This window comes from Pinus tabuliformis, chromosome 6, assembly GCF_031772625.1.
Source record: "Pinus tabuliformis cultivar Carrire ecotype Pingquan chromosome 6, CPIR1, whole genome shotgun sequence".
Classification (NCBI taxonomy): Eukaryota; Viridiplantae; Streptophyta; class Pinopsida; order Pinales; family Pinaceae; genus Pinus; species Pinus tabuliformis.
Genome location: NC_142292.1, coordinates 1,007,356,787 through 1,007,383,525, shown reverse-complemented (window position 1 = coordinate 1,007,383,525; position 26,739 = coordinate 1,007,356,787). Strand labels below are relative to the sequence as shown.

The following is a 26,739-nucleotide window of genomic DNA, read 5'->3' as shown; positions in this document are numbered from 1 at the left end:
GCAGATAGGGCAGCATTGAAGGAGGACGCAGCTAGGGCAGCAAGGACGCAGGAAGGTGCAGCAAATGGTTTCGGCCTGCGTTGACCAGCAAATGGTTTAGGTCTGCGTTGACTATTTAAGGCCACATTTATGACTGCGTTATCTGGTTAGGGCTGGCTGCAGTATGTTGGAGCATGCACCGCTGTTTTGACCATCTTACCTTGACTGTTTTGGGCTGCCACTACCTCTGTTGGAGACCGAGTTCTCCTAGGTTGTCTTGAAGACAATTTGGGAGTTCATTGATCACTTTTACTATTGCTGTCCAAGGGTTTTATTACTGCTGTTTTAAATCACTGATTAGTGATTTTGTACTATCTCTCTCTCGCTGCTGAACTATTGAAGATAAAAGAAGATTTGATCAAAGGGTTTCCCCACATTGGGGTTTGTCCCTGGCTAGCCGCCACATCTTGTGTCTCTTGTCTTGGCTTGTTTTTTATCGATCGTTTAATGTTCTATCTGCACTTTACTTTATATCAGTGGCTAATAAAAAGTAAAGAAGTAAATTGCTCTAAGCATAGAACATACCATAATTTAACAATGAGGGTTCTAGCCCCCCAAGGGGTTAGATGATGATGGTTATGAGATATATATTTCATAGTTGTTGAAGTTCTCTAGTGACTTTCGCTTGATGATGTGGTATTTTTTGGTGTCACTAGGAGGGGTGTTCTACATGGTCCTCATGCATTGAATCTGTGATTAGTAACATACTTGATGAGTGAATGGGTTAGCACTTCTTTATGTCCCTATTTCTTATGATGTTGTTATGGTGGGATGGTTCATGTTACTTTTGTGGAATTTTCCTAGGTGATTTAACCTTATGATGTAACATTTTCCACTATCACCTAAAGGAAATGTGTTTAACAATGTTAGTATCATTATTGATATGTTATTTCCAACGTTTGAATTAGAGGCAGGGTACTACATTTGATTTGATGGTAATCTAACTTTTCATAAGGTTGGATTAATTTTGATGTAATAATCCCTTGGTGGTGGTGCATTTTACATTGGGCTTTATGTTTTGTCATAATCATGGTGGGGCTTTATTAGGGACAACATATTTTACTTAAATGGCAAAGCACTTTATTAATGTGCACCCTTCTTTGGCACACATGTTCATGGTGATTTAATATATTGGTGATTAACTAGAGGACTAGGGTTAAATTTGAGCCTTAACCTTTCTCAACACATGTTAAGGTCGATTTACATATTCAATGTTTAAATTAATCTAATTTATCCAAATTAAAGTTAATAGCTTCGGCACCCTACTTCATTGGCTTCCTTTTCACACGTGAAGGGGGAAGGTAGCGCATTACATGCATTTACTTGGTCATCTTACTATATTTGGGCATATCCTTAGAGGGTGAACTTGTAGAGACACTTCTTGTTATTCTCAGAGGTGTATATTTATTTATTTCATTAGTTTTGGCATGGTCAAAAGCCTAGCTCGCCCTTATCTCCTTCTATTTGTTTTGTTGGAGATTGCCTACTCACTATTTTGGGGTTTTACTACTTCCTCTATTCATCCATGAAGTTGATTTCCTTGGGATTTGCATATCTGCATTGGTTGCATGCATCTTGTGGACCACTTTCTATTTTTGGAGGTTGGTTATGGAGCAATCTCCTAGAAAAAATATTGCATTGTTATATCCCTCATGCACCTTGGAAAGCACACTTTGTGAGCTCTTCTAGGTGGACCTTTAAGAACATCCTCCTAAATTGAAGAATATTTTATTATAATTTGCATGCATTCATTTTTGGAGGGTGAATTCTATGTGGACCCATTTAGCATTTGACTTGGTATAATAACTATTTCTAGATGGTGCATCCTCTCTTGAGGAGGCTAGTGTCCACGGGTCTTGACACTGTCAATCATGGATCTAACTACAATATTATATAATTTATTGACCTGTCATGGAGTTAGTTAGAAAGATAAAATATTTCATTACATGAGAGATTTAACTCACTCTACTTAAAGAGGAGTTTCTCTCCATTTCATTTGTAATTGGCAACTAGAGGATTAAGGAGAGAGAATAGTAATTGAAGATTGGAGCTTGGAGATGATGGTGTTGGGCTCCCTTGTGTATCAAATTTGAAGACTAGTGAAGAAACGAGGAATCGTTATTTTGGAGTATGGTTATTTTTTATGATATTCAATTGATTCATATTTGTTGTAGAAATGTCTTGCTTTCATTCTAACGTAAAGGCCTAGTTATGAGAACACTACTCAGCTAGGAAAAAAGAAATGTGAGGCTTTCCATCTTGTCTTATTTGGTGTCTTATTTCTGGTTTGTTCCCTTTCTTATATCATATCTAGTTGTTGATTGGACAATAAATCAGCTAATAAAACAACACCTTTATGTAAATTTAATGCGTGGAAAAGTGAGCCCTCCAAGATTAGTTTCCACATTATAATTTCTAACAAACACCTCAAGGTTTAATGTATCAAACAAGTTCACTTTTCCTTAGGTACAAACTTATTGATGAAGGTTTCATACTAGATCTCTCATCTAAGTGGGTGGAAGGTGTCAAATTAGTCTTTCTACCTCATAGCCTACCTCCAAATAGTTGATGGTCATAAATCAGTCCAGTAATTTTACAATGTCTCATGACTCCATTAGCCCTTCGATTGATAGACACTAGTCCCCCGTCATGTCATTCCATTATTTCTCCTCTTCCTTCCCTTCCTTTCTTTCTCATAATCGCTTTCCTATTTCCACAACCACAATTCATATACTACAACAGCCTTGTTTTCTTAAGGCTTACTCTTCAAAAAATCACCTAGAACCCCCACTTTGTAGCCTTAGCAATCCTATGTTTAGGGAATCCCCCTTGAGTTGGAGAAGAGCCAACTAGAAGAGAGAAAAATCTATTAAGGTGACAATGAGTAACCTTCCTGAAAATACTAGCCTATTGATGCTTGGGACTTTACATCATTTGGAGGTGCTAGATTGTGTTGTAACAAGTACCATGGAAAAATTGAGGGGATTTTGGACAATGAGGGGAATAGGAATAGGACTAAAATGGAAAAGCACCCACAGCTAAAAGCATAAATCTAAAATTCTAGATCAGCTTTGAAAATCTTAAGCATTTGAACATACAACCTTTTGTTATAGGTTTGAACCAAGGTTGCCAAAAGCCTTCCTCCGCGCCACCCCTCGCCCTTGCTTCAGCTCTGGAACCACACTCCAAACCTTTTGGGCAGGCTCCTCGCCAATATGCTAGTGTGGCACTCCCAAGGACACTCCCAAAGATTAAAACATTCCCTGGATGTTCCCTAGGCACTCCCTTAGCGCTCCCTAATAGGCTAATACTAATGTCAACTTTTACTTAAATTTTTAACATTACGATAAATTGTTTCAGGATGTTTGAGAGCGGTTCCAACCTCATCAGACTTCAAATGGAGTTCATATCCCATTCAAAATTCAACAAACTTAACAGTTTTCAAGATTTCAAGATTGATGGGATTGCGACATTTTCATTGGATTCAATCACGTATGAGGGTATGTGGTTGGCATTTAATCAAGAACATCAAGCCCTATATGTATCTTAATGTTGGTGGTGTTGATTGTTGAACTCCTTTGTCATGGCTGTAGCAAAAATGTACCCTTCACTCAAACCAAAATCATTGATCAGGCATGTTTTTCTTTTTCTACCATATTTTAAGGCTTGGATTGGGCAGTTTCATCAAAATTGGGCAATGTCCACTGATGCCCCTAGAGGATTGATGTAAAGGAGAAGGCTAGACAAGAAGCAAAGAATGAAGGATGATACTAATGATGATGATCTCAATATGACCGATGGTGGAACATTGTTTGTCAACGAGTTGTAGTTGGTAGAATCTAGATTCTAGACGGTTGATGCTCAATTAATTAATCATTAAAGTACTATGGATGTCATTTCTATCTTCATTGATGTACAAATATGCATGTTTGTATATATTTTGCAACTAATTTGGCATTCTGGGTGTTTTTTTTTAATATATATAAAGACCCTCCACTCCCGAAGATGGAAAATGGTGCTCCCAACGCCTCCACTCCACTTTGTGCTCTGGAAACCTTGGTTTGAAAAATTGATAAAAATAGATTCTCCTGAGGTGTGGGCACCAACTTGGGCCTAAGTTTCCAAGGAAATATGGGTACTACACTTAGCCATGAAATTAGTATCTCATAAACTACCTATAGAATGGATTCTACCCAAAAAATCCCCTAAACCCTAGTATTGGTGTGCTTAGATAGATTTTTATTCCTCCAAAATTAGGCAAGATAACAATAGGACAAGATAGCCCACTGGGGGCAGCTCAATTCGTGATTGCTGTGTTATGAAATATTATGTAAATCATGTGATTCAAGGTTCAAATCCCCCGCGAATCAAGCCAACAAAAAAACAACAATAGGACAAGATAAAAACAATTCTAAGAATAGTTCTAGCAGAGATTAGATAGGGTAAGATACAATCTGGAGAAGGTAAGAATGCTAATTTAGAAAATGATACAGAAAAGAAGATAAGATTCCAGATTTAAAGATGATAAAGTAAGATAATATTTTGAAGAAAATAAGAATGCTAATTTAGAGATAATGAATACTTTCTTAAGAGAAGATAAGAAATAGTATTTAAGAGTCACTATTCAAAGCTGTTAAGGCTTATCAAAGCCATGGAAGATCACGATCATGCATGTTTTATCAGAAGCATCTTATGAACTGGAAATGGTCATTTTCCTTGGGTATCACGAGGAACTCATCTAGATGAGCACCATTTCCATAGGTGAAGTTATCATGAAAGCATTGGTTGTTTGCTAACAAGAGGTTGGTGTCTGGTTATGCAATTTATGGATTCGGAAGTCTGGTTCTATACCTTTGCTAGTGGACATCCGGAGAGGCTCTCTAAATCGACAATGGGTTTGGATTTCCATATACAAGTCATAATTCTGGGTACCAGAGACAAGCGGATTGATGAGGTGAATGATGTTTAACTAAAGCCGACAGAGTGAACAATGGACACCATTAAGGAGGCGGCAAAGGGCAACAATGATGAGCAAGAAGAATGGAAGGATGAAACAGAAGCTATGAGAAACGATGCAGCAACTGGAGGGGGTGAAGGAATAAAGCAATTTCAAGCAGCAGAGTTGCGAGATTTAGGTATAGTAGCCTGCCTTGGGAGATAAATGATGTACACCTATAAGGCCATAATTGAACATTTGAGGAGGAAAGAGCCTATCATCCCCAATTCTGTATCAGTAGTTTATGTTCTTGATGTAAATCATAGTTTTTTATAACATTCGTGACATAAGAACTCCAGCCATGAAAAAATCCAAAAGGCCATTGTACAATATACATACAGACACATTTTGTCCAGCCATTTTTCAATTAACTGGACATGTCGGAAAACGAAATTAAGGAAAAGAAAAAGAGAGAGAGGGAGAGAGAATACCTTTGAATGGTAAAGCTCTGAGTCATTGATGGCAAGCAGCTCTGCTTTTATGCAATTGCAATCATACCCATATCGAATTGCCATCGCACCCACCAGCAAACCCATTCCAAAGATGGACTTCTGCATTTTGAAAGCTTGTAGAGTCATCCGGATGGATTCCAAGTGCAATATTTTCCCTCCAAACCATATTGTAATGAATCCATTCGCCCTTCCCACCTCCTCCCCCGTGACCACACTGGTAGCAGTGATTGTGAACAAGGGTCCCACGGATTTCAATTGGAGTTTCACGTTTTGGGCTTCGGCTACCCTTAGAATGTCAGACATAGTTGGAAGATGATCCTGATGTTCCAGGGAAAGGGATTTCCCTGCAGCATTCTCACAGCATGTGCAAGAAATGAGTGCACTTGCTCTCTTATTTCTGGTTCTGTTGCTGGCAAATGACGGACTAACGGGAGCCATAGAAATTATTGGCCGGTTGGTGTGTGAGATGGGGTTGGGATTTGAATTCCTGTCATAAGTGGAGCGAATGTGAATATAAGCAGGGAAGCAAACAGAGTGTACCAATGCCATTAGACTTGTGGGTGGTAGTAAAGATTCTTATAATAGCGTGAGGAATTCAGATTGATTGAGCAGAACTGTGAGAAAACACAATTTAATGGCAGGTCTCGCCATTAATCCAAATATGAATTCTGTTTTTCATTCCACTGAATGTGATATCATGAAAGTTTAGGATTTATGATATCATTGTGATACCATATATGTAATTGTTCCCCGCTTATGACATCGTTGAGATACCATATATTACAAATGTTCCTCGTACTTCCCATTAGCTACTCATATTCTTTGAGTTTGTAATACAATCCCTTTAACGGTTGAACAGATCGGGTGGGATTTTATTTTTAATGTGTACGTTGAAAACATGATGCGGCGGTTGCGGCATCGCCACGAGGCATAATCACATTTGTAAATTAGCTTTATATTATCCTGCTAAACCGTCACCGATTTATAGTTATCTACTCTTTAAAAAAATAATTATCTTTTCGAAAGTAGCGTTTACTTTATATAGAGTATCTCCATGATGAAAAAATAAATTACTTAAATTGAGTGAGATTTATCATCAAAACTTGGAAATTATTATCTAGAGCTAGCTCAAGTTGTTGAATATTTTCAAAACGAAGGTTTCGGGTTGATCTTCCAAATTAGTTATTTTTATGGGTTATTTTAATTGTTTTTTATTGGGTTAAATTATTATTATTAGTATTTTAAATTAGTTATTTTTATTGGGTATTTTAATTGATTTGACTATTAAGTTTATGAAGGCATACATACTCTACCCCCACTGGTTTTGAACCTGTGACTTCTTAGGAGGAAACACATGCTTTTAACCATTAGGCCCACGCAATGTCCTAATCAATGTTGATGGATTTTTATTAGTTACCACTTACAAAATGTGGAGAAGTGTCATGGGTTTCTGATAAGATTTTTTTTTGAGGAAAAAATATATTATTTTAACACAAACTTCTTTTTAAGGCTGAACTAATCTAAAAACAAACAAACAAAAACAAAAAGGAGTAAAAGTTGTATTTTCTAGTTGAGATCTTGAATTCTTCTGGCGCACTTTTTGTGGCCTTATCATGCATTTTTCAAGGTTCTCATACAACAATTGAGCACTCAACTCAATTTACAAATTGTCTTTCAAACAAGCTAAGGAAGATCTAGAATAGAACAATGAGTGAAAAGTTATGTTGTCAATAATGCCCTCCTTTTATCGAATAGTTCAATATTAGCCAACACAACATGCACACTCAATGTTAACTTCACGTTAAAGTTAGGGTTCTCACATCTTAAGGTCTTAACTCTTACATTTTGTTGGCATTATTATAAAAATTAATTATATCATCTTTTTATGTTTTTTTGGCAAATGAGCGTAGTCATTGCATCTCTTCTTAGAGATACGCTAACATCATTCATCCACTATGTTTTTTTTTATTTACATTGCATTGTCTTTATCATTGATTGATTACTATTAAAAAATTAGTTCTCATTATAATAATCTATGGTTAAAGTTGTATCTTGTGTTATTTATGCAATAGTGTTCTCCCTTTCCATCTTCAATCCAGTATGGATCAATGGTGTCATAGCCATGTATTCTACATTATTTCTTAGTGCATGTCCCCAAAGAGGTCAAGGTAACGGGAGTTAGGCCTCAAGATCACTATGCCTCATGAAAGTCTTCCTCGTGGACTTAAGTAACATCCTATGATCTATAAATTTTGTGGATATTCCATTGGAACTGTTCATCACAATAGATCTATAAAATATTAAAATATTTATTGTGAATGTTAATTCCCTTTAGATCTCAGATTTTTTATTTATTGTTTTTTATGATTAAATGAATAAATTAGATGAAATGTCGGAAATATAACAAAAGGAAATACACACACCATTCACAATAGACACAATTTTTTCCTTGGGAAACTCTTATGAGAGAAAACCTAGCTAGAAGGGGAGGTTGCTCCACTCTATTTTCTTTGGTATGGAAATATGCAAGTGTAAAGGAAGAGGTACTCTTTATGGAGTTACTTGATCCCTGTGTCATGTAAGCTTATTACAAAACCTTAACCCCTTTTGTTTTCCTCTCTAACTTCCCATTCCCAATTTCTCTACTCAACTATGGAAAAAAATACAATAGCATGGAATGGAACCCCTACTCCTCATAGCCACAAATATTTAGCATAGCCCAAAATCCAACTAAGGGTAAGACTTGACTCCCTCAACCCTCAACTAGATTTACGATTTTGAACCTTCTAGAGTCTTCTTAAAGTCCACATGTAGATAACCCCATATGCATTGGTAATGGGGAATAACGTGGCATCCTCCCATATCATGGTGGTCAATGGAGTAGGTCAACTTGCAGGAGGAATAACTTTTGCATGCCTCAATATGGCTTTAAAAGGTTTCAAATCCTAATTCTCCAAACTAAGACCCATCGTGTTGCCTCTATCTTGTGTTTCTGGACCTCTTCTTTGCCAACTCTACCTGAGCATCTGCTACTATGTCCTTTACGGAAGGTAGGACTTACTCCTCCTCCTAATCCAACATGGAAGGCTCATAGAGTTCAAGATTATTGACATTGACTACTAAGTAAATGTGCATATGTGGAGTTGTACTAAGTCTATAGGCATTATCTCCCACCTTTTCTAATATCCCAAAATGGCCATATCATAGAGCCTTAATATTCTTACCAAGACCCTATAGTTTTTCCTTATTTAACTATAACCATACTCTATCCCCCACTCTGAATGACTTCTCTATCTTATGTTGATCATGCCTAGCCTTATATTTTTCTTGTGAATTCTTTAGCATGTCCTATACTTTTAAATGGATCTACCTAATCTTTTCAACATTTTTTTCAACTCTTAATGCATCTCCTGTGAGATCCTTCTTGTTGCCAATATACAACGTCCAAGAGTGAAGGTGGTAAATATCCAAAGTAAGTTTCAAAAGGTGACTTATCAATAAACCTGTGGATTGCTATGTTATAATAATGTTGCATAGAAATCAAATTTTCATCCCAAGTCTTCAAATGATTCTGATTGTAACCCCTCAAAAGTTGCACCAAAGTCCTATTAACTACTTGTGTCTACTCATCTATTTGGGGATGGAATGTTGTTGACCTCTTCATTTTCATGTCCATCTTCTCCCACAATGTAATCCAAAATGCACTAATAAATCTAGTGTCCCATGTTTGAATGATGCTTCTCGGTACCCTAAAGTGCACCTAGACCTATTCAAAGAACAAATTTATTACTTCTTTTCCTTTGATGGTCATTTTATAAGACATGAGAACGCATATCTTATGAACCTATCAACTACCACAAACAAGTAGTCATGTCCCTTCTTGATTATTAGTAAACTTCCCACAAAATCCATGGAAATCCTTTCTCAATGACGAGTTGGTACAGGTAAGAGATTGTGTAGTCCTTGCTTCATGTTATTGGACTTGTTGTTATAACAAGGTATAAATCGTCTAATGTACTATGTTACATCTTCATACAATTTAGGCCAGTACAAATATTTTTGTAAGTTGGAAAATATCTTCCCAACATCAAAATGCCCTGCAATCTTGGAGGTAGTCACGCACCTTTAGGAACACAAAGCTTGTCCAATATATAGAGTAACCCATTTTGGAGATGATAGTCAGCTTTGTTGTCACCATATTCTACATGACTCTCACCTTATAGCTATTGAAACACCTCCTTGAAGTCCTCATATTTTGTGTGTGCCTCTTTGTATGCATCATGGATGAAAATATCCATGTGCATCAGAGTTCCCAAAGTTGTAATTTTTTATGTGGGTGCCCTTGAAAGCAGGCCTGCCAAGCTATTTGTGTCGTCCCTCTTGTACTTGGTGACTAGATGAAACTACTATAATAACCCCATCCACCTGTAGTGTTTGGTATGTTATAGCTTACTCTGGGCCTGCAGATACTGTAGCAGTTGGTGATATATGAGGATGATGGTTTCCTTTCCCATCAAATAGTGATTCCATTTTTGATAGCTTGTACTAAGGAATAGATCTCCTTTTCATAGGTAGGGTAGTTCAGAATTATGCCAAAAATACTTCAGAATGATAGCATATAGATCTTCTTCCTGCATCAAGACTTCTCCCATGGCATACCCACGTGCATATGTTCTATTTTGAAGGGTTTATGCAAGTTTGGTAATGTGAGAATTGGTGCTTGACTAATTTGCCTTTTAGCTCATCAAAGACTTTATGTTGATTCTTCTCCCACTGGAAACTCTTGTCGCTCGTTCTTATGGCATGGAGTGTTGTAGCTATTGTTGAAAATGAAGATATGAACTTTCACAAGTACTATGTTACCCCAACGAAAATCCTAAATTCATAAACCTTTTTTGGAACCATTCACTTCATGGTGGCCTCCATCTTTGTGGGATCTATCCTAAACTCCCTTCCACAAATCACATACCCAAAATGCACCAAAGGCTATTGGGAAAAGTCAACTTCTTAAGGTTTTCTAGCAGTTGATGCTTCTTCAAAGTCTCTAGCACCTACATCAAGTTTGAGATGTGCTCCTCCCAAGTAGCACTATAAACCAATATATCATCCAAATAAGATATAACAAATGAATCTAGATACAGAGGAAATACATCATTCATTAGTATCATAAATGTAGTTGGTGCATTACATAAACCAAATGGCATGAATAACCATTCATTTAAACCTTCTCTAGTTTCAAAGGTGATCTTCTCAATCTTGGTGGTGCCCTAATTTTAAATCCATCATGGTAGATTATTTAGTGTTCTACAACTAATCTAACATATCATTAATATTTGGTAGAGGGTACTAGTTCTTTAGCATAATTTGTATATTTTTACTATGTAGATTCAACAACTTCTGTGATTTGCTAAAACAAAAGACAAGAATAAACTCTACTCTTCTCGGCGAAAACAAAAAATGATCGATGAAAACAATAAGTAGAAAGAGGAAGAATATCAATCACACATAACACAATATTTCTCTAGGGAAAGAAACTGCTAAAAACCCCAACTATCTATATTGCATTAACCAGAAGATCTGAGAAGAAAATACAATGCTTGTTCGTCCTGAACAATTCCTGCACTAGTACAATCTAACTCTCTGCTTCATAGGCTGACTCTAGCCAACACTTAGCCAATTTACTAGCCTTCCAAGCCCCTACTTCCTTGCGCAATTCCTGAGAGGATCAACCCATATTTAATTTGGAAATCCACTCTCCATAGTTGTGCAATCCAAACATAGGCCCTCAACTGATTGCATGCACGATCTGTAAAATTCAGAAAATTATACAACTGATAGTACAATGTCCTTGAACTCTAATATCAACTAGGTCTTCCTCTGAACTAACATGCATGAGTTATTTATGAGTGAATCTTCAGTTAACTGGTGTGGTACTAGTGATGCACTGCTACACTACTCCACTACTAGTTCCTCCAACAGTTAGAACTAGTTTAATTAATTATAACTCAGTTAGACTGTGTTCTCTAATTACAACTCAAAAGAACTCAACCTAGGCCCCTAAAATTTATGGATCACTCTACATGGCTCTATATAGACTTCCAACTCGAATTTTGTAAGTCTATTAAGTCAATTTAAATTAATTTAACTATTACATGTTGGTTTACAATTTAATTCGAGGACAAATTAAATTGGAATTTCTAGATGTTATTTTTAACATTTCTTGTTGCTATTTTCAACACCCCCTCTCAACAAGAAAGGAATTCAACTCTATCTCGATAGGGTACCTTTGGAATGTTATGCATGCAACACTTCTCTGTAGTGTTGTTGCTGCTGCAACTTCTGAAATTGAAAAAGAATCCAACCTGAATCAATATGATGCATATGTCACTAAAGTCTCTGACTGCTACTAACTCTTCCTCTGTCAACTGAAAACTCTGCACTTCTGTTGACTTTGCCTCTATGTCATCTACATTGTTGTCAACTCTGCTCTGCACTCTCCAGTATCTAATTGTTTCTAGTCTCTGCGTCTGTCACTTTGATATATGACTACATGAACCGCCACTGATCCACCTATTACTGTGTAATGTGGTCTCTCATAGAAAAGTAATGATCCATGAGACAAAACCTCTCAATGGACCCTGCCAAATTTCTGCACTCTTGGGACTAATACTTCACATCGCTCCACCTCTCACCTGGAGGTATGGTTGCATATGCTCCCTCTACCCACTTCGCTCGAAATTCCCCCCTACTTGAGATCTATGCTCGAGTGGATGTCTCCACTTAGTCTCCTCTCTACTTCTCCAATTGTGGTTGTACCACAACTTTCTGAGGCTACTTCTTCTCTTCTTGAGTGGATCTCTCCACTCGGTCTCCTCTCTGCTTCTCTAATTGTGGCTACTCCACAACTTTTTGAGACTACTTCTGAGGTTGCTTCTAGGGCTACATGTTGAGAGGTAATTCATGCTCCCTCTCAACCACCAAGTCTCTAACATTTGCCTTGCTCCTCAAGGTTTTTCATGCATCTTCGACCTCAAGAGCATACGAGTTCTTGACTCACACACCGATCTATTTCACTTGTCTTATGGTGATGTGTCTAAGGAAAACATTTCCCTTACTAAAAATCACATCATAGCCACAGTCTTCCAATACCACGATAGAAACAAGATTCTTCTTTAGTCTTGGAACATACGTCACATCTGTGATTCTAAGAGGGGAGCCAGAATCCCTCTGAAAGGTAATTGTACCGATCCTGGTAGTGCTATACCTCCCGTCATCTCCAAAATCTACGCTCTACTTGAGGTCTTTCTCCTCAAAGTCACTGAAGAGATATCCATTCCATGTCATATGGAACGAGGCAGCGCTGTCGAGATACCACATGCTTCCCATTACAGTGCTGGTCATGCATGCAATGAGAGTGAAATCAAATTCAAATTGTGAAGCTAGATCTTCACGTACTACTGCTATGGCAGGCTCCTTCTTGTTTGCTTTCTTCTATGGGAAATTCGTGGCAAAGTGCTTGTACTCGTGACAGTGGAAACACTTGACTTTCGACAATTCCTTCTTCTTGTTGCTCACCTCACCTTGGGACTTCTTTCCCTTGGCTTTCTTTTCTTTTCTCACTAATGCAAAGTCCTCTTCCACTTCTTTGGAAGAGGTCCCATCTCTGGTGTTCCTCTAAATCTCTTCCTATACCAAATCTGACCACAGCCATTCCCAATCTGGTAGCTTCTCCCTCCCATTAACAGAGTCTTGGTAACTATGCCAGCTCTTGGGAAGTCCTAGAAGAGCTAGGCTCACCATATCATCTTCGACAACAGTAATCCCAACACTTCCAAGCTCATCCCGACAATGGGTGAACTTGGTCAAGTAATTCGGAATTGAGTCGCCCTTCTCCATCTTGATCTTTCTAAGTTTGTCCTTCAGTGCCAACTTCCTATGGTCACTATTATTTTGAAATAGGTTCGTCAATGCCTTCCACATTGAGTATGGATTTTCCTTGCCATGGAGACTCGAGACAATGTGATCTCGAACTCCCTCAAGGATAATCTGCCTTGCCTTTTCCACACACTTTCTCCATTCAGCCAGATCTTTAGCATTTGATGCTGGAGGCTTAGGAATGTCTTGATCAATGAATTCCTTGAGGCCATTTTCTTCCAGCACTGCTTCCATCCTATCCTTCTAGGCTATGTAATTCGAGTTGCCTTCCAAGGCATACTCAAGTCTCAAACCGTAGAAAGCCATATTGCCGACTCTAAAGTATGAACTGCAAATTCGATTTTCACCTGCACAACAAACTCGAAATCTCCTCTTCTATATTGTCTTCAACTATGTTACCATGTAGATTTTTACTATGTAGATTCAAAAACTCATGCGATATACTAAAACACAAGACAAGAATCTACTCTACTCTTCTCAACGAAAACCAAAAATGATCAATGAAAACAATAAGAAGAAAGAGGAAGAATATCAATCACACATAACACAATATTTATTTGGGGAAAGAAACTGCTAAAAACCCCAACTATCTATATTGCATTAACCAAAAGATCTGAGAAGAAAATACAATGCTTGTTCGTCCTGAACAATTCCTGCACTAGTACAATCTAACTCTCTGCTTCCTAGGTCTACTTTGGCCAACACTTAGCCAATTTACTAGCCTTCCAAGCCCCTAATTCTTTGTGCAATTCCTGAGAGGATCAACCCATATTTAATTGGGAAATCCACTCTCCATAACTACGCAATCAAAACATAGGCCCTCAACTGATTGAATGCACCATCTGTAAAATTCAGATAATTATACAACTGATAGTATATTGTCCTTGAACTCTAATCTCAATGGGGTCTTCCTCTAGACTGACATGCATGAGTTATTTATGAGTGAATCTTTAGTTAACTGGTGTGGTATTGGTGATGCACTATTGCATTACTCCACTACTAGACCTCTACTAGTTCCTCCAACATTTAGAACTATTTTAACTGACTATAACTCAGTTAGACCGAGTTATCTAATTACAAGTCAAAAGAACTCAACTTGGGCCCTAAAATTTAGGGATCACTCTACATGAATCTAGATAGACTTCCAACTCGAATTTCCTAAGTCAATTAAGTCAATTTAACTTAATTTAACTATTACAAGTTGTTATGAGAATAAAATTACAATCTAATTCACAATTTAATTCAAGGAGAAATTAAATTGGAATTTCTAGATGTTATTTTTAGCATTTCTTGTTGCTATTTTCAACATAATCTTGTTTAATACCCTATAATCAATATACATTTTCCAAGTTCTATTCTTATTTGGTACAATTATGATGGGTGACCGAGAAAGTAATGTGCTTAGTTAAATCACAACTCGCTCCAATAGCTACTACAACTACTTCTTCACTTCATTTTCTTCTAGAACATAATGTCTATACAAATTAATATTTTACAATGGAGAGTTTGGCAATAATCATATTTGATGTTTCACTTCTCTCTTGGGTGGTATCCCTTTAGGCTCCTAGAACACTCCTATGTATGTCAAGAGCAACCATTTCAATTGATGTTTCTATCCTTAAGTACACCCCTCGAGGGATGCATTTTCTCATTTTGACTCATCATCAGATTGAATTTCTCCTAAGAAAAATTAAGCATATTTTTTACTATAATTAATCAACTTTTAGGCTTGGTTAGCACTTTCTAGTGAAATATTTGACTTACCTTTATGTGCTTTGATGATGAATAATTTTACATCCTTGATGAGGCGGTACTCATTGGTTTTGTGCATGATATTGCCTCCCTCATATACACGTAGGGACTACCTAACATGACTTCACATACATCAAATGGTAGTAAGTCCAATTTTACTTCATCAACATAATCAACACATACAAAAATTTTTATCTTGCATTGTTTTGTTACCTTTTTCTTTGCAACCTTTTTTACCCATACTAATGGATATGGGGTATGATGATCATTAACCTCTAATCCAAATTTTTTGACTGGATCCACTACTATGAGATTAGTGCGTGAACCTAAGTTGAACGGAGCATCTAGCTTGATCTTCTTGATCTGGATCTTAATTTGGAAGAATTTGGTCATCTCTTTCTCTTCCTACTGATGAAGGCTATTCAGATTCATCTCCCTTTGCAATGATGCACAAACAATATTCTCATCCACATCAAAGCTATTTTTAACCTAATTTCTCAAGTCTATGGCTAGAATATTCTTTCTTTACATCATGTTTGTGATATAGTTTCGAACACTTTGCCTCAGTGTGAAAATCAATGTTGCAGTGGTTACAATAATTGCTAGGATACTTACACTGATGTGCAATGGTTGCCATCTTCTTATCATTCCCACCTTTCCACTTCTTCTTCCCCTCCTTCAAATCTTCTCGATGTTCTTTCTGCTTCGAACTACTTGGTTGTCCTTCTTTTAGCCTATGCCTTCTATATGTTGTGCTTGTGCACATTCCTCATCCATTATCCTTGGCTTGAAAGGTAGCACTTGCTTTTGCAAATGGTTATGTAGAACCCCTAGATACTTGAAGAGTGCATTTAAGTTCTTGAAAGAGATACCAAACATGATTGTCATATTTCTGAGCTCAATAGTTTACTCGTGTATACTCTACCCTCACTTCTACATAAAGTAGTGCCACTTGATCCATTTGTCCTCTACATACTGGTTAGGGTAACATCATGACTTAATTAGGGTTTTGAAGTCCTCCCACCTAGCTATTGGAAAATCAAACTCCAATCTAAGTGTTTTTGTATGGGTCTCCCACTAGGTCAAAACATGGCTCTCTAACTTCAATCTAGCAAAAGACATATTTTGTTCTTCATCTCTATGGTGAATGCTAAAATAAGATGCAATCAATGACTCAATTTTAATGCATTGATTTCACATTGGTATGGTTTTATGACAATCTTCAGTTCCATATTAAATAGGGACTATAAATGGTTAATGGAACTTGAACTCAACTAATCTTTCTCAGGTTCTTTCCTTGAGTCCTTTTCTGGGTCTTCGTGATCTCCTAATTTCCCTTCGATCTAACCTCCAAGTTAGAGTGTCCATCTTCTCAAAATGGTCTGAACTTGCTTGTTAGAGATGCCATGAGGAGGTCATATTGCAACTGATTGCACTTCCAACCTCGCAAATCTCTCTTCCGTCGAATCATGGGCGTTATTGTGAACAAACTCATTAACCATAGTTATGGTTCTGCGACTTTCTTCTTAAACTGATTCTTGGATCCCTTGTAACTTCCCACAAATACCCTACATAAACCTTCTTTGATAGCAATACGATCTGTAAATTTCCATATATTTTCCACTAGAATAATTTATCTCAATATATCCGATAAAATACTAAAATATTTACTACGGATGCCAATCCCTTTAGATATTAGATACTTTATTTACCGGTTTTATGCCTAAATGAAAAAAAAAAAAAGCTAATATGTGAGAAGTACATAATAGAAAGAAATGCACACATCATCTACAATAGGCACAAATTTTTCCTTGGGAAACCTTTACAAGAGAAAATTCTACTAGAAGGTGAGGTTGCTCTACTTTTCTCCGGTATGGAAATATGTAAGTGCAAAGGAAGAGGTTCTCTCTAAAGAGTTGCCTAAGACCTATGACCTACAAGGCTTCTATGGAACCTTAACCCCATTTATTATCCTATCTAACTTACCACTCTTAACAATGTAAACTATCAAACCGGAACTATACCGAGTACCCATTTTTTTGAGGTACTAAAAAATCATCAGATTTTGAAAACTGTGGATTGAGAATACACCTTGTTTTTTTAGCATAGTTTTGACACTTTTAATCTTCTCATGTATCAAGTATGAACATTATTTTTAAAATGTTAGTGATTTTCATGCTAATTTTGAGAAGTGTTGATACAACATAAACCCCTTTTTTTAGAAGACTTATTTTTGACACTTTAAATTTGATAATATATTAAGTGTATATAATTATTTTTTAAATTTAACAATTTTTTAAGCAGTCGTCGTCGTCTTCTTCTTCTTCTTCTTCCTTGAGATATTTATTTGTAAGTGTTTTTCAAGTTTGTGTTTTTTGTTTTTCTTTACATTTTTTTTTGTAGTGAGATCTTCATTTTCTTGCATAGTATATTTTAAAGTTGTGATTTTCTATATATTTATCTATCATTAATTAATATTTCAATGCACATCAAATAATTGTCACTAAAAAAGCAATAATTTTTAACATTTGACATAAAAATACACATTTTGAATATAGATATAACAAAAAAAATACACATTTTGAGACTTTTTTGCTAAAAATGACATGTCAAATAAATGATTTTTATGGGAAAATTTTAACAAAAAAAAGTTTAAAAAATAAAAAATTTTATGAATCAAAAAAATAATAATGACCCCATTTTTTTTCAAAAAATAATGATTCACATAAAAATTAAAGTTAAAATCACATAATACAAATATTAAACATATAACAACAATAATTGAATACGTATTCTTCTCATAAAATATCAAAGTCAAAACATTACAAGTATAACTATTGAATAGTTCCAAAAAATGAGTTTGATTTGCAAGCATAACTTAAATTTAATCAATAATATCATATAATCCATGCTCATCATCTTCTATAGTTTCATTATTGTCTTCTTCCATAATATTTTGTGCTTCAGTTTGGTCATTTTCCTCTTCTAATGGATCTTTGATGTATGTAAATCTTGCCCATTCATTCCCACGCCTGTAGCCTAAGGACCCTGCACGGGCTGCAGGCTTGGGAGGGGCACCTTTCCTGCCCCCACCTAGGCCTGTGGCCCAAGGGCCCTGGGCACCCATGGTACATTCCCAGAATTGTTCGTGGATGCCCAAGGCCTCTAGGTTACAGGCTTGGCTAAGGGAAATTCCCATAATCGACCTTGGGCACCCAGGGCCACTGGGTCGCAGACCTGGGCGGTGGCAGGTGAGGCGCCCCTGTCCAGGCCCATGACTAATGGGCCCTAGATGCCAAAGGGTGATTCCCAAAATTAACCCTGGGCGATTCCTAGAATCGACCCTACCACTAGGCACCTAGGGGTGATTCCCAGAAATGACCCTAGATGATTCCCGCAATCAACCTTGGGCGAATCCTGGAATCGACCTTGGCCTTGAGCGCCCAATGGTGATATCTGGAATCAACCCTGGGTGATTCATGGAATCGATCGTGACCTTGGTCCCATAATCAATACCATGGGTCGATACCCTGGGCGATTCCCGAAATCGACCCTAGGCGGTTCCCGAAATCGACCCTAGGCGATTCCCGAAATAAACCGTGGGCGATTCCTGAAATCGACCATAGATGATTCATGGAATCGACCCTGGGTGATTTGGGAATCACTCTCGGAATCCACCCTTGGTGATTGCTGAAATCGATACCCTAGGCAATACCTGAAATCAACCCTAGGCGACTCCCGGAATCGACCCTAGATGACCCCTAGAATCGACCTTGGCCCTGGGCACCCAGGGGCGATTCCCTGGATGAATTCCCGGAATCGGCCCTAGGTGCCCAAGGTCGAATCCAGAAATTAGCCTTAGGTGCCCCGGGACCCTTGGCCACGGGCCTGGGTAGGGTCGCCTCGTTAGCCCCCACCCAAGTTTGCGACCTAGGGGCGATTCTCGAAATCGACACTGGGAAATTCTCGAAATCGACCCTGGGCGATTCCAAGAATGATGCTGAGTAATTCCCAAAATCGATACCCTAGGAATAACCCAGAATCGACCCTGAGAGATTCCTAGAATCGAACCTACGAAATTCTTAGAATCAACCCTGGGTGCCTCTCCCGCCCATGCCCAGGTCCGCGACCCAGAGGCCCTAGGTGCCCAAGGTCAATTCTGGTAATCGGCCCTAGGTGCCTTAGGCCCTTGGGTTGTTGAAATAGCAACAAGAAATGTTAAAAATAACATTAAGAAAGATCCTTATTTAATTTGTCCTTGAATTAAATTAGGAATAATTTGTAACTCCACATCTCATGATAACTTGTAATAGTTAATTAAGTTAATTTGACCTAGTTAGCTAAGTTAATTTGAGTTAAGGGTCTAACTAGAGTCATGTAGAGTGTCTCCTATAATTAGGAGCACTAGTTGAGTTTATTTTGAGTTGTAATTATCTAATGTAGTCTAACTGAGTTAAAGTCAATTAAACCAATTCCAACTAATGGAGGAATTAGTGGGAGGTCTAGTAGTGGGGTGTAACCTACAGTTGAATGTGGTGTTGCCTGAAGTGTAGTGTTATGCTGCCTAAAGTGCAATCTGGTGTTGCTTGAAGTATAGTGTGGTGTTGCTTGAAGTGCAGTGTGGTGTTTCCTGTAGTGGAGTGTGGTGCTGCCTGTAGTGATCAACCAGTAAACTGAAGATTCGCTCATAATTAACTCATGCATGTCAGATCAAAGAAAGACCCAGTTGAGATTGGAGTTCAGGGACTGTGTACTATCAGTTGTAAAATCATCTAAATTAAACAGATTATGCATGCAGTCAGAAGAAGGCCTAAAATAAATCATTCCTTAATTAGAAAACTCATTAATTTTAACCATTTGAATTGCCTTTAAAAGGAGCAATGAAGGCACAAGTTTAATCATTGTTTTGGTGAGAACAAGTTAGTAAGACCAAGCAATAGGATCCACAAGTTTGTGTGTGGAGCTTGTGAGAGCAAGGAAGTAGGAGATTAGAAGACTAGGAATTTGGCTAAGTATTGGCCAAAGGCAGTCAGTCATGCAGAGGATAGAAAATACTTGTGCAGGTTGAGCTCAAGGTTGAGCAGAGCATATTGTATTTATCCAAGGCTTGCCTAGGAAGAAGTGAGACAAATAGAGATAGTGCAGAGGTTGTTTGGGCTTGAGCAAAGGATTGTAATCTTCTCATATTTTCTAACTAATGCAATATACAAATAACATGGGTTTTTAGCTATGGATTTCCCCAGGAAATCATTGTGTAATGTGTTGATTGAATTATTTCTCTTGTATGCTTTGTGATTTCGCGATCGTTTAATTCTTTCCACTGACGAGTAGAGCATATTCAAGTCTATTGTTTTAGCATATTACAATAGCAGTTTGAATATACAAGGAATTTCTATATGGTATCAGAGCTAGATTTGTAGAAATTTCTACATGGTATAAAAGATAGAATTATAGAAATTTATACATGGTGTCATAGCTGAAATCATAATAGAAGAGAATAATTTGAAGTTGTCTTTGCAAATTGATGGAGCTCTAGTTCAGGGCAAATCTAGAAGACCTTATGTGTAGACTTCTTAATGGAGCTAGAAGGCTTCTAGTGGGAATATCACCGAGCCAATGTTTAGTGACACAAAAATGAGTTGTGATTAACACTGGTATATTGAGGAGCAGAGAGATTTCCCACAGGAAGATCGAGACTTAGAGGGAGTCTGGTTTCAGAGAGAGCAGCCATATGGAAACTAGTACTTCCGGATTTGGGGAGATCATAGTCATTATTGCAATAGTTGCAGCAGCAATGCAGAAGTAACAACAACATCAGTATGAGTAGATCAGATTTAGCTCATGCATGCAAAGCCTTGAGGAGCAAGGCAAAGGTTAAAGACTTGGTGGTTAAGAGGGAGCATGAATTACCTCTCAACATGTAGCCTCTGAAGCAACCTTAGTATGTTGTGGAGCTTCCACAATCAGAGAAGCAGAGAGGAGGCCGAGTGGAGACATCCACTCAAGAAGAGACCTCCAATAGGGGTAGAGTTTGAGCCAAGTGGGTAGAAGGAGTACATGTAACCATACCTCTAGGTGTCAGGTGGGGCAATATGAAACCTTAGTCCAAGAGTTTCAAAAATTGGGCAAGATCCATTGAGGTGTTTTTTGTCTCATGGATCATTACCTTGCTATGGGGGCCCACAATATTATGGAGTAGGAGGATCAGTGTCAATGAGATACTAAGGAGTGCAGAGCAGTGTTGAAAGCAGAGAAATAAGGCTCAGTAGCAGAGTCATTAGCAACACAATTTTCCCAATAGACTGTTGCAGTCACAGTTGATTCAAGTTTATTTTGTTTGGATGCTCTTTTTGGTTGCAGATGTTGCATTAGCAACAACAACAGTGACAAGTGTTGCATGCAGAACATTCCAAAGGTACCATATCATGATAGAGTTGAATTACTTTCTTATTAATAGGGAGTGTTGAAAATAGAAACAAGAATGTTAAAAATAACATCAAGAAAGATTCTTATTTAATTTGTCCTTGAATTAAATTGGGAATAAATTGTTAACTCCACATCTCATGACAACTTGTAATAGTTAACTAAGTTAATTTGACTTAGTTAGCTCAGTTAATTCAAGTTGAGGGTCTAACTAGAGTCATGTAGAGTGTCTCCTACAATTAGGAGCACTAGTTGAGTTTATTTTGAGTTGTAATTATTTAACTCAGTCTAACTGATTTAAAGTCAGTTAAACTAGTTCCAACTGATGGAGGATATAGTGGGAGGTCTAGTAGTGGGGTGTAACCTACAATAGTGGGGTGTAACCTGCAGTAGTGGCTGTGACTACGATGTAACCTGTAGTCGAGTGTGGTGCTAATTAAAGTGCAGTGTGGTGTTTCTTGAAGTGCAATGTGGTGTTTCCTGAAGTATAGTGTGGTGCTGCCTACAGTGGAGTGTGGTGCTGCCTACAGTGATCAACTAGTAAACTGAAGATTCACTCATAATTAACTCATGCATGTCAGATCAGAGAAATACCCAGTTGAGATTGGAGTTTAGGGACAATGTACTATCAGTTGTAAAATCATTTAAATTAAACAGACGGTGCATGCATTCAAAAGAAGGCCTAAAATAAATCATTCTTTAACTAGAAAAATCACTAAGTTTAATCATTCGAATTTCCTTTAAAAGGAGGAATGAAGTCACAAGTTTAATCATTATTTTGGTGAGCACGAGTTGGTGAGACCAAGAAATAGGATGCACAAGTTTATTCGTGGAGCTTGTGAGATAAAGGAAGTAGGAGCTTGGAAGGATAGGAATTTGGCTAAGTATTGGCCAAAGGCAATGAGTCAGGCAGATAATAGAAAATACTAGTGCAGGTCGAGCTCAAGGTTGAGTAGAGAATATTGCATTCATCTAAAGCTTGCCTAGGAAGTAGTGAGACAGATAGAGATAGTGCAGAGCTTGATCGGGCTTGAGCAGAGCATTGTAATCTTCTCATATTTTCTAACTAACGGAATATACAGATAACAAGGGTTTTTAGCTATGGATTTCCCTAGGAAATAGTCGTGCAATGTGTTGATTTAATTATTTCTCTTGTATGCTTCGTGATTTCACGATCATTTAATTGTTTCTGTTGATGAGTAGAGTAGATTCAAGTTTATTGTTTTAGCATATTACAATTAGCAATTTGAATCTACAAGGAATTTCTACATGGGCCATGAGCCTGGGAAGGGGCGCCTTGTCCTCCCCCACTAGGCCCACGAACTAGATTCCCTAGGGCAGATTCCTGAAGTCGACCCTGGCCTTAGGCGCCCAGGGGTGATTCCCAACATCAACCCTGGGTGATTCCTAGAATTGACCCTCAGCGATTTCTGGAATCGATCCTGGGAAATTTCTTGAATCGAACCTGGATGATTCTCGGAATTGAACCTAGGCGATTCCCGAAATCAACCCTGGGTGAGTCCTGGAATCAACCGTGAGTGATTGCCAGAATTGGTCCTAGGAAATTCCCGGAATCAGCCCTAGGTTCCTAGGGGCGATTCTCAACATCGACCCTGGGTGCCTGAGGGCGATTGTGGAGTCGACCCAAACCCTAGGTGCCTAGGGCCGATTCTCAGAATCGACTGTGGGAAATTCCTAAAATCAACTTGGCCCTAAGCACCTCGGGGAAATTCCCGTAATCGACCCTAGGAGATTCTCGCAATCGACCTTAGGCGATTCCCATAATTGGCCCTAGGTGATTCCTGGAATCGACCCTAGGTGATTCATGGAATCGACCATGGGTGATTCTTGGAATAAACACTAGCCCAGGGCACAGAATCGACCCTAGGTGATTCCCATAATTGATTCTATCCTTGGAAGCCCAAGGGAGATTCCCATAATGTACCCTCAGTGATACCTAGAATCGACCCTAGGCGATTCCCATAATCGACCTTGGATGATACCCGGAATCGACCTTGGACGATACTCGAAATCAAGCCTAGGTGATATCTTGGGTGATTCCCAGAATCAACCCTAGGCGATTTTCGGAATCGACCTTGAGTGATACCCTAGGTGCCCAGGGGTGATTCTCATAATCGACCATTGGGAGATTCCCAAAATCGACACTGGGTGATACCTGGAATCAACATTGGGCGGTTCCGGGAATCGACACTGGGTGATTCCGGGAATCGACACTGGGTGATTCCGAGAATCAACCCTGAGCGATTATGCAAATCAATACCATGGGCAATATTCGGAATCAACCCCAGGCGATTCTCAGAATCAACACTGGACGATTCCCGGAATCGACCCTAGGCAATTCTCAGAATTAGCCCTGGGGCTACGGGCTTGGTTGAGGGCTCCTCGCCTGCCCAGGCCCAAAGCCTAGGGGGCTTGGGCACCCTAGGTCAATTCCAAGAATTAGCCCTAGGTGCCCCAGGCTTAAGCAAGGGCACCTCACCTACCCCTGTCCAGACCCATGTCTCAGGGGCCCTTGGTGATTAGGGTTGACTCCTGGAATCGACCCTGGTAGCCAAGGATGTTTCAAGGAATCGACCCCAGGCCGAGGGTTGATTCTAGGAATTGGTCCTAAGCACATAGGGATAATTCCAGTAATTGGCCCTGAATGCCTTGGGCCTAGGCGGGGGCACCTTGCCCACACCTACCCAAGTCTGCAACAAGGGGCCCTGGGCACCTCGGTCCCCTGGGGAATTGGCTTGGGCAGCGATGCCTCACCCACCTCTCCCCAAGACGGTGACCCAAGGACCCTGCACGCCGATGGGCGATTCCCAGAATTGACCCTGGCACTAGGCCCAGAATCGACCTTGGGTGCTTCACGGAATCGACCCTGGGAAATTCCCAAAATCGACCGTGGCCCTAGGCACCCAAGGGTGATTCCTGTAATTGATCCTGGGTGATACCTGAAATTGAGCATGGGCGATTCCTGAAATTGACCTTGGGCGATTCCCAAAATCAACCTTGAGCGATTCCCAGAATTGACCTTGGCGATTCCCAGAATCGACCCTTGGCGATTCCCGGAAATGATACCCTAAATTATACCTAGAATTGACCGTAGGTGATACCTTGGGCACCTAGGGGCGATTCTTGGAATCGATGCTGGGAGATTCTTGGAATACAACTCGAATCGACCCAAGGTGATTCCTAGAATTGACACTAGGTGATTCCTAGAATTGACCCTGGGTGATACTCAAAATCAACCTTGCGTTATTCTCGGAATAGACCCTGGGAGATTCCCTAAATCGACCCTGGGTGATTGATCCGCAAACTGTCGTGGATATTCCACCGGACAGTTCGTCACAACAGATCTAATAATATTATATTAAAAATATGAGATTCTACACTATTACAGTTTCATTTAATTTCTAGATCTGTAAAATTAACTGTAATTAGTGCATGCATGTAAAATTAAATCAAGCAGAAAAGTAGAGAACGATAAAATAAGCTCACACACACATAATACACAAGATATTCTCTCTGGGAAATCCTTTTGGGAGAAAACCCAACTGGAAGGTGAGGTCGCTTCTCTCTCTTTCTCTGTCTAGAAATATGGTTGCAGATACAAAGAAGTAATGTATGTGGCTTGTGGGCTACTACAGTGCACATATCCTCTTTGTATGCTCTATATCCTATCTCTCCTAGCTATGATCCAAACTTAAACAGGAACACAACAACTTATAGATATAATCATAAACACAGAGATGCAACAGAAAAAATCTTCATCCTCCCTAACTATAGGTGTGAAAACAGGAAGGTCAACTTCTAAGTGGCATAAGTTTTGCATACAGACTTTGATTGACGTGATTCTTACGTCGTTGGAAAGCTCTCTATGTGTAGAATAGCATGAAAAGGTGTTGTGATTTAGCGGCAAATTTTTACCCCCAAAAAATGTCGTTTGATGCTTCAAAATGCTCCCGAAAGGTTTCATACCACGTTTTGCCAAACTAGGTCCCACCAGTAAAAACTATCTCGCGAGCTAATTCCTCCACCTTTTCCACTCCAAATGCATCAAGATGGATGAAAAAATATAATGATCCAACTCAAATCAGTGATTCCCCAAATCGTCCCTCAACGATTCCTGGAATCAAGACCCTAGGTAATACCTGAAATAGACCCTAAGTGATTCCTAGAATCGACCGTGGGTGATTCCCGGAATCGACCTTAGCCCTGGGTGCCCACGGATGATTCTTGGAATCAAACATGGGTGATTCTCGAAGCGACCCTAGATGATTCCCGGAATCAACCCTCAGTGATTCTTGAGCGACCTTGGATGATTACCAGAGTTGGTCGTGGGCGCCCATGTTTGATTTTAGGAATCGGCCCTGGGCGACTAGGGTAGATTACTGAAATCAGCTCTGGGTGCCTAGGGTAAATTCCGAGAATTGACCTTGGGCACCCAAGGTCGATTTCGGGAATCAACCCTAGGGGCTAAGGGCCCATTCTGGGAATCGACCTTGGGTGCCTAGGGCCCTTGGGCAGGCGTTTTTCTTGTCCCCACCCAGCCCCATGGCCTAAGGTCGATCCCGTGAATCTGCCCTGGGCACCTTGGGCCCCTAGGCCACTGGCCTGGGCGGGGATGCCTGACACACCCGCATCGAGGCCTGCAACCCAGGGGCCCTGGGCAACGGACCTAGTTAGGGGCGCCTCGCCCGCCCTCACCTAAGCTCATGGCCCAAAGGCCCTTGGTGCCTAGGTTCAATTCCTAGAATTGACCCTAGGTGTCTAGGGCCTAGCCCACCCATGCCCCCGCGCAGGCCCACTTCCTACGGTACTAGGGAGCCTAGGGTCAATTCCTAGAATCAACCCTGGGTGCCTAGGGCCTTTGGGCCATATGCTTGGGTGGAGGTGCCTTGTGCGCCCCCTCTCAAACACCTTATGGGTCCTGGGCACCCAAGGCTGATTCCCGGAATCAACCCTCGGCGCCTAGAGTCAATTCCTGGAATTGACCCTCAACGCCAAGGGTCAATTCTCAGAATCCAGCCTGGGCGCTGAGGGTCGATTCCTAGAATCCACCTTGGGCATCAAGGGTCGATTCTCAAAATCGATCTTGGGAGCTTAAGGCCCCTAGGCCATGGGACTGGGCAG

The 26,739-nt window shown here is 39.4% G+C and overlaps 1 protein-coding gene across 1 annotated transcript in view; it reads right to left on the bottom strand.

Moving 5' to 3' along the window:
* Positions 1–6,338, bottom strand: part of LOC149262406 (uncharacterized) — a 37,221-nt gene extending 30,883 nt beyond the window's left edge. The window contains exon 1 of the mRNA XM_089384616.1: positions 5,467–6,338. Within this exon, the coding sequence (XP_089240742.1) occupies positions 5,467–6,036 (570 nt within the window). The 5' untranslated portion in view covers positions 6,037–6,338. The remainder of the gene's footprint in view (positions 1–5,466) is intronic.
* Positions 6,339–26,739: the final 20,401 nt, after the last annotated feature.